Source organism: Mycteria americana, chromosome 1 (genome assembly GCF_035582795.1).
Source record: "Mycteria americana isolate JAX WOST 10 ecotype Jacksonville Zoo and Gardens chromosome 1, USCA_MyAme_1.0, whole genome shotgun sequence".
NCBI classification, from domain to species: Eukaryota; Metazoa; Chordata; class Aves; order Ciconiiformes; family Ciconiidae; genus Mycteria; species Mycteria americana.
Window position 1 is genome coordinate 41,328,646 of NC_134365.1, and position 14,005 is coordinate 41,342,650.

The 14,005-nt window shown below is 41.7% G+C and overlaps 1 protein-coding gene across 2 annotated transcripts in view; it reads left to right on the forward strand.

Annotated features, from left to right (window-relative positions):
• The first annotated feature begins 3,680 nt into the window (after nucleotides 1-3,680).
• The window catches only part of TBC1D15 (TBC1 domain family member 15), a 37,248-nt gene continuing 26,923 nt past the window's right edge, over nucleotides 3,681-14,005 (forward strand). For both annotated transcript variants that reach the window (XM_075495669.1, XM_075495677.1), the window contains exons 1-2: nucleotides 3,681-3,839; nucleotides 13,878-13,976. In XM_075495669.1, the coding sequence (XP_075351784.1) occupies nucleotides 3,816-3,839; nucleotides 13,878-13,976 (123 nt within the window). In that variant the 5' untranslated portion in view covers nucleotides 3,681-3,815. The remainder of the gene's footprint in view (nucleotides 3,840-13,877; nucleotides 13,977-14,005) is intronic.

The window sequence follows — 14,005 nt, forward strand, 5'->3', positions numbered from 1 at the left end:
GGAGCACAGGTTAGCATTCCGTGAGCCTACAGAGACACTGTAATTAACTGTTAATTAGCATGGTTTTAGCAATGAAAACACTGAAAGAAGAAACATTTAGTTGTAATAGTATTACCATAGGACCTTAAAAATCTCATAAAGGAACAAGATCCTGCTGTGCTAGATTCTTTACCTTGGTCTCTAACTCAGGTAAATAAGCGAATTTGAATGACTGTCTCTTGAACTGTTTTTTCCTTAAATGACCAGATTCGTTGAAAAGCAACCACGAACGCTCATTTGGGTCAGAAATAAATACGATTTTTCAACCATCCTCAGTGGAGAAAATGGAAAACACTTGTCTTGCTCAGAGCAGGATCTTCTGTATGTCACACTGAGCATGTTTCTAACCCCCACATACCGGTTTTGGTCCCTCTTTCAGTCCTTCAGCTGAGAATCATGCATCTCAGCTGACTGCAGGGTGCCTCTGCAGTTGTGTTCCTGAGTCTGCCAACAGGTCATATGCTCTATCACAGAGCAAAAGTGATCCTGAGCAATTGACGCAGCTACTAGATTTGTCCTGCTTTGAGTAGCAAGGTGGACCAGATGACATACAAAATTTCCTTCTAACCTAAATTATTTTATGATCATATGAAAAATAAGGACCCTATCCAGTCCCACTGACAACCAAAGAATAGGTAAGAAACAACACACAGATGCAGACAGACAGAATAGACAAGGAAACAACGAGCAAGTGTAGTGGTCAGCACCATCAGCGGTGGTTTCAGTTCATCAACCATCTACTTCATACCTATTTTTGGGATACATTTTCTAGCAAAATGGAGACAAGGATTTAAAGAGTAATGAGACAGCTTGGTGCACTTCCAAGGGAGTTTTTGCCCTGCAGGAAGGTCAGCTTGGGGAAAGCACCTTCCATGCAACTTGCATGAAAATTTTACAAATAGTAGGCAGTCTGACACTGAGTTGACCTGATGGCCCTTTGGCAGTGAGTGAGAATGGGAGGCAATCCTCCTCAAAATGAGGAAGGGTATTTTATGTTGGGCCCTAGAGAAGGGTGAGAGTTAGTAGATGAACAGGAAGACCTAGATGAGAGGGTTAAAGGGATATGGGCTAGACAAATGACCTTTGCAAAAGCATTCTGCACAAGTCTGAACAGATCAAAATGGTATTGGTCAGTGTCAGCAAACAGAATGTTACAAGAAGAAAATGTTTAGCTGTATGGATAGACAGGAAAAGCTATGCTTTGGCACTGCTGAAGAAGAAAAAGTCTTCAAGAGAGCTAGCTATAATGTGAAAAAGACAATCCAGAGAGATATCTAAGACTAAGGCATCAATCAAGCTGTAGGCCTTAGAGACAGATGGGTATTCATATTGGAGAGAGAGATGAGTGCCAAGAGAGTCTGGAGGAGGATAAAACCATCTTGTCTGTTAGCTGCCTGCAGATGCTAATTACAAAAAGATTTTAATTTGGATCAGGATTAACGGCTGTAATAGAAATAAACCAGTGAGTCCTGAGATAAATATATATTTATTGACACAATTACCTACAAAGAGAGGGAGTCTTTGATCGAATGTACTAATGATCAAGTCCAAGAGACAGGAGAACTAGAAGATGGCAGTCATGCTAGTGAAAGAGAGCAGACTTCAAGGAGTCCGTTGTAGATTGTGATATAGGCTAACGAACCTGAGATGGGAATCTTAATTCTGAGCTTCTCCTAGGAAAGGAACTTTGAAAGAAACCTTGACAAAGCAGTTTCAATGGAGTGCCAGAATGACAGTAAGCAATGCAGACAAGCCAAGGAAATCCCCGTTGTTCACTGCAGACTTCAGGGAGCTGAAAGATGAAAAGGAAGTGGAGAGAGGAATGGGATCACACAGGGGTGTGTACCTAATGTATGATCATATGGCAAGGAGGAAAAAAATAAAGGAAAGTGATAAGAAAGGGAAAGGATGAGATTGAACACATGGGAGACCAAATGAGATGAAACCGGTGTGGGTGTGGAAGATGGCAAGTGACAATTTTACCTCTCAAAGCAATTCATTTATGGTGATGCATTTTTAATGTGCAGCCTTCTTCCTTGTATTTACCTTAACACTCAGTTGCACTCTTACTAAATTCAAAGAAAGTAAACCACCAAAGCTATGATGTCCATTTTTGCTACACCCATACAGCTTTCCAGACCTAGATGTTACTACAAAGACTTGTGCCCTGACTGCAGTTTTATTTTCTCACCTTTATGCACATTTATATAGAGAGTCACAACAGGCTCTCACAACTTTGAAGCAAATCAGTGTTTGTCTTGAGACTAGCAAATCTGGTTTTCCACAGTAAAAAGTACAGTATGGGTGTTAATCTAGCCAAATGAGTTTTTAATTTGGGAAGTCAGAAAGCAAATTATGATGACATTTTATGACAGAAACAAAAAGACTAAATTACCTTTGCTCCTTCAGAGTAGCAAATCACTTCCCAGTGAGCATCTCATTAATCTATTTCAAATAAACTGTATTTGGGGGACGCGCTATTTGCTCAAAATATTTTATGATAAAGTGTTGGAATATAACAAATGTCTTAAAAATCATCTTTATTTATAGCTCTCAGCAGGATCAAATGTTGCAGACATTAAGTGAAAGCTAATTTGTTTTTATATTTAACTAATACCATGCATTATATGCTTTCCAGGTAAAGATGACCAATCAAAACCTATTGACATCCCCAGGAGAATTCTGTCAGACTTTATAAACCTGCACACATATGAATGCTGAATATTTGCTAACATTGATGAGATTGTAATTAAGATTTGGCTTTATCCCGTGATGAATATGAACGTGTTACGTGTTGAAAGCCATCATCTGGAAAATGGTGTATTTTTCATTAACAGTCAGAATCTGGCCCATGGGTATTAGGGCAGCTTAATGGTGCCTATGGGCCCATATTTCCTTGATATTTATATCATGCAACAGCAAGATGAGAAAGAAAACGACTAGAGAGAATACGATGCGTGTTTTATATCAAGTTTTCAACATTCCTCAAATTATAATTACAATCTCAGGTGGCTCAGAAAAAGCTTTTAAGGGTGAGGAAGAAATCCCTTCTTTCTCCTTACTGCCATACTTGCACGACCGAGCTGGGTGACCATTGCTCTCGTCGCTGTGGAGGCCGGCTGGGTTTCCAAGCCGGCACGTCCCCGGGGCAGGGGCGTTGGCTGTTCCGTAGCCCCCCGGCTAGATAAATGTTTCACCGCTGCCTTGTCCTTCACTGTCTCCTTACCCCCGCGACTCTTCTAAACCTGTGCGGGGTGGTAACGGGCAGCGCGACGCCCACCCAAGGGCGGGCCAGGGACGGGCCGCGGGGCCTGTCCGCACGGCCCTGGGATAAGCCGCTTCCCCGCGGCTGGGCACCGGCCGGTCTCGCAGGGAGCTGCGTGCGGGGGATTCAAGATGAGCGAAAAGACCAAGGAAAAAGAGCGCAGCCTCTGGAAAAAGGCAATAAACCCGCCATTTCCTCCTCTTTGCCGGCGCCGCCCTGTGAGGAGCAGAAGCCACCGCCACCGCCCCCGCCACCGCCCCCGGAGGCCCCCAGAAGCCCCCGCGCGGCAGGGGCGGGGCCCTCCCGCCTCGCCTCGCCCCGCCCCCCGTGACCGGAGCCCCGCCCCCCAGCTGGGCCCGGCCGTTGCGCGCGTCGCCGTCGCTCCTTTCCCTGCCCGGGCGGGGGCGTCTCCGCCCGAGTGCGCCTGCGCCGCTCGCACGGGCGGGGTTGTTGTGGAGCGGCGGGGAAGCACGTGAAGAGCGCAACGTCATCATAAACACTCGTAGGCAACATGGCGGCGCCTCCGAGCGGCAAGGTAACGGGGGCGGGCTGGGCCCGGCTCCCAGCGGGCGGCGATGGCTGCCTTCCTCTCCCCTCGGGGGCCCCGCTGTGTCCGGCGTTGTGGTCGCCCCGGTTGGCGGGAGCGGCGGGAAGGGGTGGCCGGGCCCCTGCGTGGCTGGGAGGGGGCCTTTCCTCCCCGCGGTGTCCGGGTGCAGGGTCTCCTCACGGGGCCGTGGGGCCCGGGCCCACTCCTGCGGACACGGGCTGTTCCGTCCTCGGGCAGGCCTGGTGGTGGCAGGAGGCTGTGGGCTCTCTGCGCCGCCCTGCGCGGGGCACGGGAGGGGGTCGCGGCGGGCGGATGGGATTTGGGCCCTGCCCGGGGCGGGAGCGGCGGCACGTCGCAGTGCCTCCCCCCCGGCCCGGGCCGCGTCCCACGCCGCCCCAGCTCGCCTCTGGGCTGCGCGGAGAGCCGGCCCCGGTGTGGGAAGAGGCCGCGCTCCGCCTGAGGCGGACAGCCCCGGGGCCTGGGTTTGGCCTCCGCAGAGCAGGCTCTGAGGCTGAGCTGGAGGAACGAGACTTGTCCCGTCTACGTGGCCGCGCGTCCCTGAGGTGCTCGTAGACGTTACTGGCCTTTCTGCTGGCCTGCGCGCTGGTAGTGTGCGTGTATCTGTCCCGGGCTGGATGCAAAGCCTTGTCAGTCGGATAATTTGGTAACGTAAAGATTTTTACGTGCCGCCGATCCTTGCCGAGTGTTCTTGAATGAAACGGAGCTTGACAAGGATTCAAATGTGTGTCCTGGTTTGAGGTCACAGGAGGGAAGGTATGGCAACCATCTCTGCCTCCCTCCTCCCCCACCAACAGATCCGAGTTGTGTCCGTATGGTTTTATTGTAGAAATATTTTTATTCCATGACAGTCTTCTAAAAATGTTACTTTGCAATGCTGGGCTCCTGAGCGTGTGGATCCTGTCAAGGTTTTAAAATCTCCGTGTAGTGTCTGACTGAACGTAGCCAGGGTTAGAGTGTGGTAGTCTTCAGTTTCACTTTTCCAGCATATGGCAGCAAATGATTATTTCAGTTCACGCTGATCTCGGCATAAGAGAACGTATGTAATTAGCCATGTCTGTGCTTCTTAGAGGGTGCTGAGGAGTGCATTTAGCTAGCAGGAAAATTCAGTAGAGATCTCACTTGTGCCAGTTTACCGTATCTGTTTCAACCAGAACTGGTGGAGCAGACAACTTGTTCAGCTGGAGTTGTTACAACTTAAAAATAAAGTTATTTACTGCTATTAGGTGCTGTAAATGTAAAGATAGCCATACTGTCCTATCAACCATTTCTAGCTATGCACATCCAGTTTTCATGTATACAGAGAAAAGTTACTCTTCTGGTTTTGTCCATTTTAAGCTCAGTCCAGCAGTTTATTGGATGATGGTAAATATTTTCATTTTGCAGCTTTTTTTTTTTCCGCATAGGTTTTTATCAGGATCATCTTCAGGAGTTTTTTCCTGAAAGCAGTTATATTATCATAGTTTATATGAAAGGCTAAAACTATAGTGGATTAGTTGTTTGTAAATTTGCTATGTATTCATTGTTCCTTTAAAAAAAAGGCTGTTGGCTTGAGACTAAATCTCGAAGATGTTGCAAAACTCCATTTCAGTTATTCCACATCCACAATACTAATGCAACTTGCTAACGCAACTTCTAATTCAGTAATATTCTTTGCCGTGTCTCTCTTCATAGGAAAAAAATGACAGTTGTGTTTTCTCAAACTTCATGAAGTGGCTGGGCTGGTTTGAAGTTTCACCGCTCTCAGTAGGAGCAGTTCTGTCCTTATCTAAATCTCCCCACCTGTGTGTTGCACTTCTGCTTGCTTGGGTGTTGTACTCATTTGATCTACCAGTGATTTAGCAAGCTGAAATAATACAAAAAACTGTGTGTGGTTATTTTTTGCTGGGTTAGCTTTCTATTGGTCTACGGAGCACATTGGATCACCAGTTGTTCCTTTGGACGGCAGCAGGATTTTAGAAGGGCTCACAAAGTAGTGAAACTTCATTCCAGGTGGAATAAACACAGTGTAAGTTCGTACAGACCCAGCATTCTCACTTAAGGCATTTTGCACTTAGGTGTGTTTCCAAGCTACAGCTGTCCTAAATTAATTACGCTTTTCCTTCTGGCTGTGCAGTGTTGTAATGAGGTGTTGAGGTGGTAAATTTCTGAAACAGTAGTAGGCATTAGTTTGTGGGGTGCTTTAGTCTCATTTGGCAGATCTTATCACATGAAAGTAATATATTTTTAATGTGTATGTTCTTTTCTGCAAAATATCACACAAAGTAATTCCCATGGAATGCACATGGCAATATATTAAGCAGCTAGGATAGCCTGCGTTGTCTCAGCTTTCATGAAATCTTGTTTCAGCAAACCATATAAGGTTGTGGTTTCCATTATATTTTTACCCTGTTTGCCTTCCCCTTCTCTATCACATTTTTTAAAAATTTCCTAGACGTCATTAATATCAGGGGATTCACAACTTGGCTATTTCATATTGTCTCTGGTTTCTGCTCCATACGTTAGTGGGATATGAATTACAAATTTGGTTACCTCATGTAACTGTAATTACTACTTTACTTGTATTTTTGTCTTATTTGTTTTTTCTTACTGTCTCATATCTCAGAAGGTTTTTTTCAGTGTTTTTCTCCATACGGTCAACTCTGTCCTAGAAAACTCAAGTTAATGCTGTTGAGTTCTGGAATCGTGACTCATTCTTTATTAATGACTGTCTGCACTAGACCAGCGTGAGCTTCAGTTTTTTGCCCTTTCTTAGAGTTGCCAGTTTTTTCTTCACGTAGCTTGGCAGTAAGGTCTTTCGTTTTCAGTGCTTTTGACTTTATGTGTGAAAGCAGGTGTATTTTCTCTCTTTTTGTTCCTTAGCAAATAGTAGTTTCTTTTCCTTATTTCAGAGAACTGACTCAAGACTCACCCTTATAACAGAAAACCATGTTAGAAAATGAGGTAAAAAGTTGTGTATGGTGAGAAGTACAAACTTCAGTTTTAGTCTTTTGGTGTATAGGCTATTATAACAGCTGGCCTAAAGACAGTAACGATTTTTGTTTTATGCTCTTGGAGTTCAGAGTATCTTCAGCACATGGGCTGTTAGACCTTTCTCAAATTACCGACGGGCACATGGGCTTTCAGAGAAGTTATTTTTCACTTGTGTGTGCCCTTGCTCTTGAAGTTAAAGCTTCAGAGCTTTAAGCTCTGAAAGCTTTAAGCTTCAGTTCAGCAACTAGAAGTCCTTTCTGAATATATTGTACTTCATAGGTTTTCTTTGTGAACAGAAGCCTTTACCTGGCTTTGCCTCTTTTGAATTTAGTTGAGGTTTCATTATGCTTGAATGTAAAGCAGTTCACTGATAATTCTGAAATGTCTGTATATTCTTTGTTTTCTTTTCATTAAGGATTTCTCTTGCAGAAGCGTACACAGTAGAAATAGTGTGCTACCACCTCAAGCTCTTACTGTTGGAACCCTGAATAGACTTGTATTTTTGCTGGTACCCCGCTATTGTTGCATAAGTAGCAGAAATACTTTGTGTTCAAGAAATCTTCGGTGCACCTAACGCAGAACTTGAAAAACTTACTGTTGTCAAGCAGGAAACCTTTCTTATGATACGTGGTTCCCGATGTTGTGAGCTTTCTCATATTTCTCACAACATGAACAATATTTGTGGGATTCCACACCCCACCCCACCCCTGCTTAGAAACATGGTGTTTGTAAGACTCTTAAGACTGGCAGGGTGTAAAATTTTACTGTCTTAAGAAAAAGGTTGAGCCATAGGCTCAGCAAACAAAAGATACATAAGAGTATGGCTTTATATTTTTATTAAAATTCAAATGCCAGAAGTTGTAGGTTATCTTCTGTGGAGCAGAAGATCACGTTGGTCAAGTAATGTTAGCTTGATGCTTTGCAGAGCACTCAAATGTGCTGGTATCTGGTCATTGAAAGCAGACTATTGATGTAGTAGGTACTTTGATGTGCCCAGTGACAGTTTAGCAGTGGATGTATGAATAAGCTCTGGGGGAACCTCAGCTATTCCGAAGAGGGAGATGGAAATTAAAGCAGCATAATGCAGATTTTTAAATTGAGTTATATTTCTTCTAACTTAAAGCACAGCTCTCAACTAAGATAGTTTCTTTTGTGGATATAAGGTCTCTCAGGACAACCATTGCCTAAATTGAATTTCTTTTATTGCCCTGTAGTTGTTTCCTTACTGTGTTGCATCTTTTGTTCTGTTTACCTTCTGTCAGAATCTGAAAATAAGATGCTGCATAGCTGCTATATCTGTTGTTAATATTTGCAGACAGACCCATTTTTCCTTAATTTGTAGTCTGTGGAACATTCAGACTTTCTTACCTAGTCACTTCTTGTGAGCACGCCTGTTTGCTGCTTCAACTGTTGAATCCACAGTGAGGTCCTTTACCTGATTCTCTAACATGAGGCAAAAATGAAGTAACTGCTATTGAAAAGTTGTTAGAATCAGGATTTGCACAGTGCCATAATTACTTAATGACCCCAGAGCAGTGGCTGATGCACTGTGTAAGTGCTGCAAGCTGCATTTGTCATGAGAAGCTGGATAGCATCTTGGCAGAACGATGCTGGCCCTGAGCTGTACTCTCTGGCAGGAGAAGGAGAGTGAGTTGGATAAGAACACAGGGAGAGAGTATGAAGCATCTGAAAGATGGGACTAGCTAACTAGCTGGAAGAGTTGCAGTGCTTCTCCATTCTCTAATGTCCTGCGTTTGGCAAGTTGTTGGTGTGTGACAGAGGTAAGAGCGAGAGTATAAGGTATGAATGATCAGTGCACATGACATCAGCTAGTACTTAGGTGCCCAGCACAGGCAGGGTGAGGGAGGGCAGGCTGAGGATACATGGGTGAGGAGGACCACCCTGTTCTGTGGTAGCCCCAGATCCTAGCTCTCCTTTTTTGTTCCCTACGCCTTATTGTCTTTGGGTGCAGTGTTGTCTTTCACTAGCTGGTAGCACAGGGCTGTAAATTGCCATCAAATGGCAAACATTTAATCCCAAAACTTTGCTTGTGTTCTGGCATATGTTGTAATTGTTCATGTAGTATGCTGAAGGCCTTCTGCTCATGTATGTCTCTGGCAATAAGAAGCTACAAACATTGCCTGTTGACTGCTCATTGTAAGCAGCATAATAAGCTGGAGATACGAGTTGTTCATGCTGTGTCCTTACAGTATTAAGAAGGATATAATTTATTTCTCAGAACATGTTACTGGGACAACAAATGGGACTTCAGAAAGTTATTTTCTGCTGGATGTGGAATATAAATACTTGAACAGTTTTCCAGAACCTTAACTAGCATATGCCATGACATGTAAACTGAGCCTACATCCTGCCGCTTCTCTCTGTTTTTTATAGTAGGTAGGTAGACAACTATTCCTTTGTGCAGCTTTCCTGAATTTTGTGCTGTGGTTCCCTGTTTTTACAGACCCTCTGTCAGTATATCAGATACAGTAGCTGCAGTCTCTGTGCAGCACAGTGCTTTTAAGGACTGATTAGAACGAATTGTGAATTTGCCTTAGACTTCTGTAGCACCTATGGAAAAAAAACAAAACAGGTCAAGGTGGCTTAGTAGTGTTTGGAAACTCTTGCATCGATTTTTAGCTTTTGGTAGGATTCTGAATCAAATAGGCAATGGGTCTAGTTTTCATTCTATAGAATTGGAAAAATAAATGTGGTTTAAGTCATGCTTGACAAGCAGGAAAGACCTATGAACGTAAGCTTCGCAGGTACATATTATTTGAAACTTGAAATTTTGAGGTTACTAAAAAGTAATACTTAAATCGTACAAATTTCTTTTTTTTTCTACTTTCTCCATCATTTCTTTATAGAAGAAAGTTGCCAACTGAGTGCTTTTCCAGTGTTAAGTTTCCTTAGGTAGTCATGCTTATGATTTGAAGCATTCAAGAAACTTAAGGATACCATAGATAGATATATCTGGAAACTGTTTTGCATAGAACTAGCTTTTAAGCTAGTGAGATGTCTGAAAAACCTTTGAGTAATTCTGATATATGTGCAGCTACAAGACAGAATGAAAATTTGTTTGAAATCAAGTAATTTTCAAAGTTGTTTAGCTCCTGTCACATTACGTCTTCATTAGCTTTGGTTGTGTTGGTGTGTGCTTTTGACAAACACTCTCCTGTTCTTTTTCTCATTTGTGTTTTTGTTGTGGGACCAGCAGGGTCTGGCTGTCATGTGTGTAATAACGTCTAACCTGAGGAACATGCATCTCTGTGGACAGTTAACAGATGTTTGCAAATAGGTGTAGAAGAAAACAAAACTACTGTTGTTTAAATCTGCATTTAGGCCTTTCATGGCTGGACAACTTTTTTGGCCTCAAGCATCTAAGCAGCATATGCTGCTTTTCTTCCCTGCGGTTCTGTTTCCATGACCAGTTGGCTGATGGTGCAGAGCACAGGTTTCTTACTGGGTGGATGAGTGGAAGGGCTGTAATATTGGGGTGAGGATTACCTTTGGGCTTTGATTAAAATCCTAGGGACATGTTGACTTCTCCAGTTAACCTGTGATGTGCACTTATTAACATGAACTTGTCTCTTTCCATGATGGGCTTATTAATATTGTGTAGACTTAGAGGAATAGTGATGACTCTAATCATATGAAAAGGAAGTGAAAGATTGAGCTTGACTCCACCTACTTCTCACCTTTGAAAAAGCAACCATGATGAAATATGTACAATAATGAATAGTACAAAACCAAGGCAAGCCAGTAGCTTGTTTTTCTGTCTTTGTATTACAAGAAGCATAATCAACTAACTGAACAGATTATGTTCTTAAAAATCTTGAATTTTTTCACACAGTGGATAATGAGGCCATTCTAGATCATATACCTTTCACTGAAGCCAAAAAGTTGTCAAGATTTAAAGGAGATTGGGTTGCTTTCCTATGCAGGGGGTCTTGACAGGTAATACCAGTGCAGGTTTTGGTTGGGTTTGGGGGGGTTATAGTTACTTTAACTGCTAATAAGGGGACAACGGGCTCATTATCCTGCCCTGCTTGTGTCTAGTTCCTTCTACTATCTCCGTACGTACCAGGATCTCACTACGTACATTTTGCCTGCACACCTTACACAGGTGTGTAAGGACCTTACACAGGTCCTTAGTGCTTTAATGATTCTGATTGTCCTCCAACATTTGCTGTCTGTTCTTCTACATCTTATTTCAAGGTACTCATCTTACATGTTCTGCAGTAACCTGCTGTTTAGGCAAGTGGCAGCATGTGCTGCTATTGCCTGGTTTTGAAATGTCTGTTTTCCTGGCTGCTTAAGAGGTCCATGTGTGCTGATGACCAGATGTTTCCCTGATTGTTGGGCTGCGGAGGCACTGAGCAAATACCTTTGTGGGCCACATGGTGTGCAGGGTTGAGCTAGTGTTATAGCAGTTGTCTACCAATGGATGGGGTTTTTAATGCAAATCTAACTATTGGTATAGTGTCTTTCAACTTGATACTTTCCTTAATATTTATTACTTTTATGTGTAATTTAACGTTACTTTCCTTCTTTGAATTGACGAATAGCTTGCCAGTGCTGTAATATCAGAAAAAAATCTATCACAAACTACATTTTTTACTGTAAGGTAGTATAAGAATACTTAGCATTTTTGAATTTTCAGCATGCTAAGAACATTGCGTGAAATACAGCTGCCCAGTGTAGCTAATCTTCAGGTGCTACCACTATAAAATCGTATTCTCAAAATCAGCTTATTCAAATTCAGTTAAGTAGTTATCTTACAAAGTAATGCTAAATAGAGCAGCTCAATATTTCAGATAATTCAAGGATGGTAACTTCCAAAATGTTTTGCAGTGGGATAAGCTGTTAAAGCACTTCCTAGATAATATTTTGTAAGATGAATGCCCTATCTTTCTTCAAATTAGTTACATTATTGTATCTTCTAGACTCCCATCTGTGTGTGATATCTTCAGTGATATAAATGAGCTTAAACAGTGCAATTTTTTAATATTAACTATTTGGTAACAGTTGGAAAAAATAAATACAAGATTGCACCTCTTATTGGATAAGAATAAATCCCAGTAGCTTGGCCTTCTGGCTTTTCAAAGTTGGAGAAGTTTTTCTCTCAAGGAGGGAAATAAGCTGCATTGTGAGAAGTCCTCTGTTTTACAGATATCTTCCAAACTTATGAGCATGTTCTCACTTCTTTGATTTTATTGCCTGTTTTGGTAGAGCACAGGGCAGGGAGCTGGATCTGTTATGCAGAGCAATGTAAAATTTTTCAGTTGCATGACAACTGTGGCATTGGGAATGCGTTTTCTTTTCCCACGAAAGGAAGCGTTTGGCCTTCTGAGAGATTAATGGATGGAAAATAATAAAAACAATTATTAAATTGCATACCTCCTAGACTGAGAAGGTATGCTTTGTGACACTTACTAACATTATTGGCAGAAATGCACTTCTGCCAGTGTAACTCAGATACAAATAGTGTTGGCTTTTTTCCTGGAACAGCTGTCCCAGTGATTGATCACTTTGGTTCATACTTCTGACTAGTTGTGATAGATCAGGTTCAAATAGCTAGAAGGTAAAATGTAAATAAATTCCAAAGTTGCCTTGTTTAAACAGAGACTGAATTTAAAAACAGGTATTTGGTAGAAATAGAGGGAGGATCTTTTTTGATAGAAGAGAGAAAAAGCTGTAATAGAGAAGAGGAAAGAAGGTTTCCAATATTTGAAAGGCAACTTGATGTTAATAATGCTTCAAGAGGGAGATTATACTAAGTGACCTCTAGAGGTCTCTTCCAAGTGATATTTCTGTGATTAAACAGTACACTTCAGAAATTTCTTGCTTGTGTGAAGTGAAGAGAAAATTAAGAAATAAATCTACAACAGAAAGGATGAGTTAACTGAGTTTTACTGCTATTTTTAAACTCTGTATTCTTGTCTGGGTAGTTAAGCTTATACACCTAAACTTTTGGTTTAGTGGCCTGACTGCAAATGTGATGATTTAAAAAAATCTGGCAAACGAGTAAATTGAGAAAGAGATACTGATATTTTAGTACCAAAGAAATATAATATCTCTCGCTGATTAGTGAAGAATTACTAGGTTTTGCCTTAAAAATATGTATTTCTTAAGGCAGTGTTCACAGCTTGGATTGAAAATTAACATGGTTATAAAAAATTACTGTTACTGTTTGATGTATTTCACTTCCACAAAATCGAAGGTTGATATATTAGGGACTTTTCACTCTTCTTTTAGAGAGTTGTTTAAAACAGAACCTGTTTACATTGTTTATAGAGCTTTTAAGAGTATGTATAGCATGTAGCTTTGAAGAGCCTGCTGAATTTTGACAGACAAGGATTCTCTGATTTTTTTTTTTTTTTTTAAAAGCATGATCAGAAGACTGTGAAGAGTTTTGTAAATGCTGAAATGCAAAAGTTACGTGGGCAGCATGTACTCCTACAGGTCTCTCTTATCTGACTGTCATATATTCTACCTTTGAAATGGAACCTTTACCATTCATTCACCCTGCATGTAGGATTGGGCCATTATTTCATCTAAGGCTGCAATTTTTTATTTCTGTGGAGTTCATCTTTTGTGCACTAGACCGTCCATTTAAATTAAGGTTATAATTTCAACATGCTTAAATGGCAAGTGGGGGAAAGGCAGACTATGTAAGAAGACCTTTTAATGTTTCAAAAGCTGTGTAGTATTTCCATATGAACCTCTGCCTGCTGATTTTGAAAAAGAGTAGGTATTGAATGCATTTTTTGTGATTTACTGGTAAAGTAATAATAGTTGGTATATTGCTAAGAGAGTAAATTTAGCAAGTTCCCTTTTCCTTTGTTTCTTGATTTAAGTAAGTGAAAGACTCAGATCTTGGTGGTGGGGAGGAAGGAAAGGTAACACAAACCCTAACAAGGTAGAGGTGTTCACTTCAACTTATGTAGGTGAGTCAAGATGATAATGAGTACCACAGGAGAGAGAAACAATTTTAAAATCTTGGGTTTTATTTCATTACTGGCTTTGTTATAGGTTGTATATGAGCAAGAAGGAGTTTTCATTCATTCACCCTGCGGAAAAAATGATGACCAGGACAGCTTAATACCAGGAGTACTACGTGTCATAGAAAAGGTATTTGCATAATACAGTTATGGAAACTT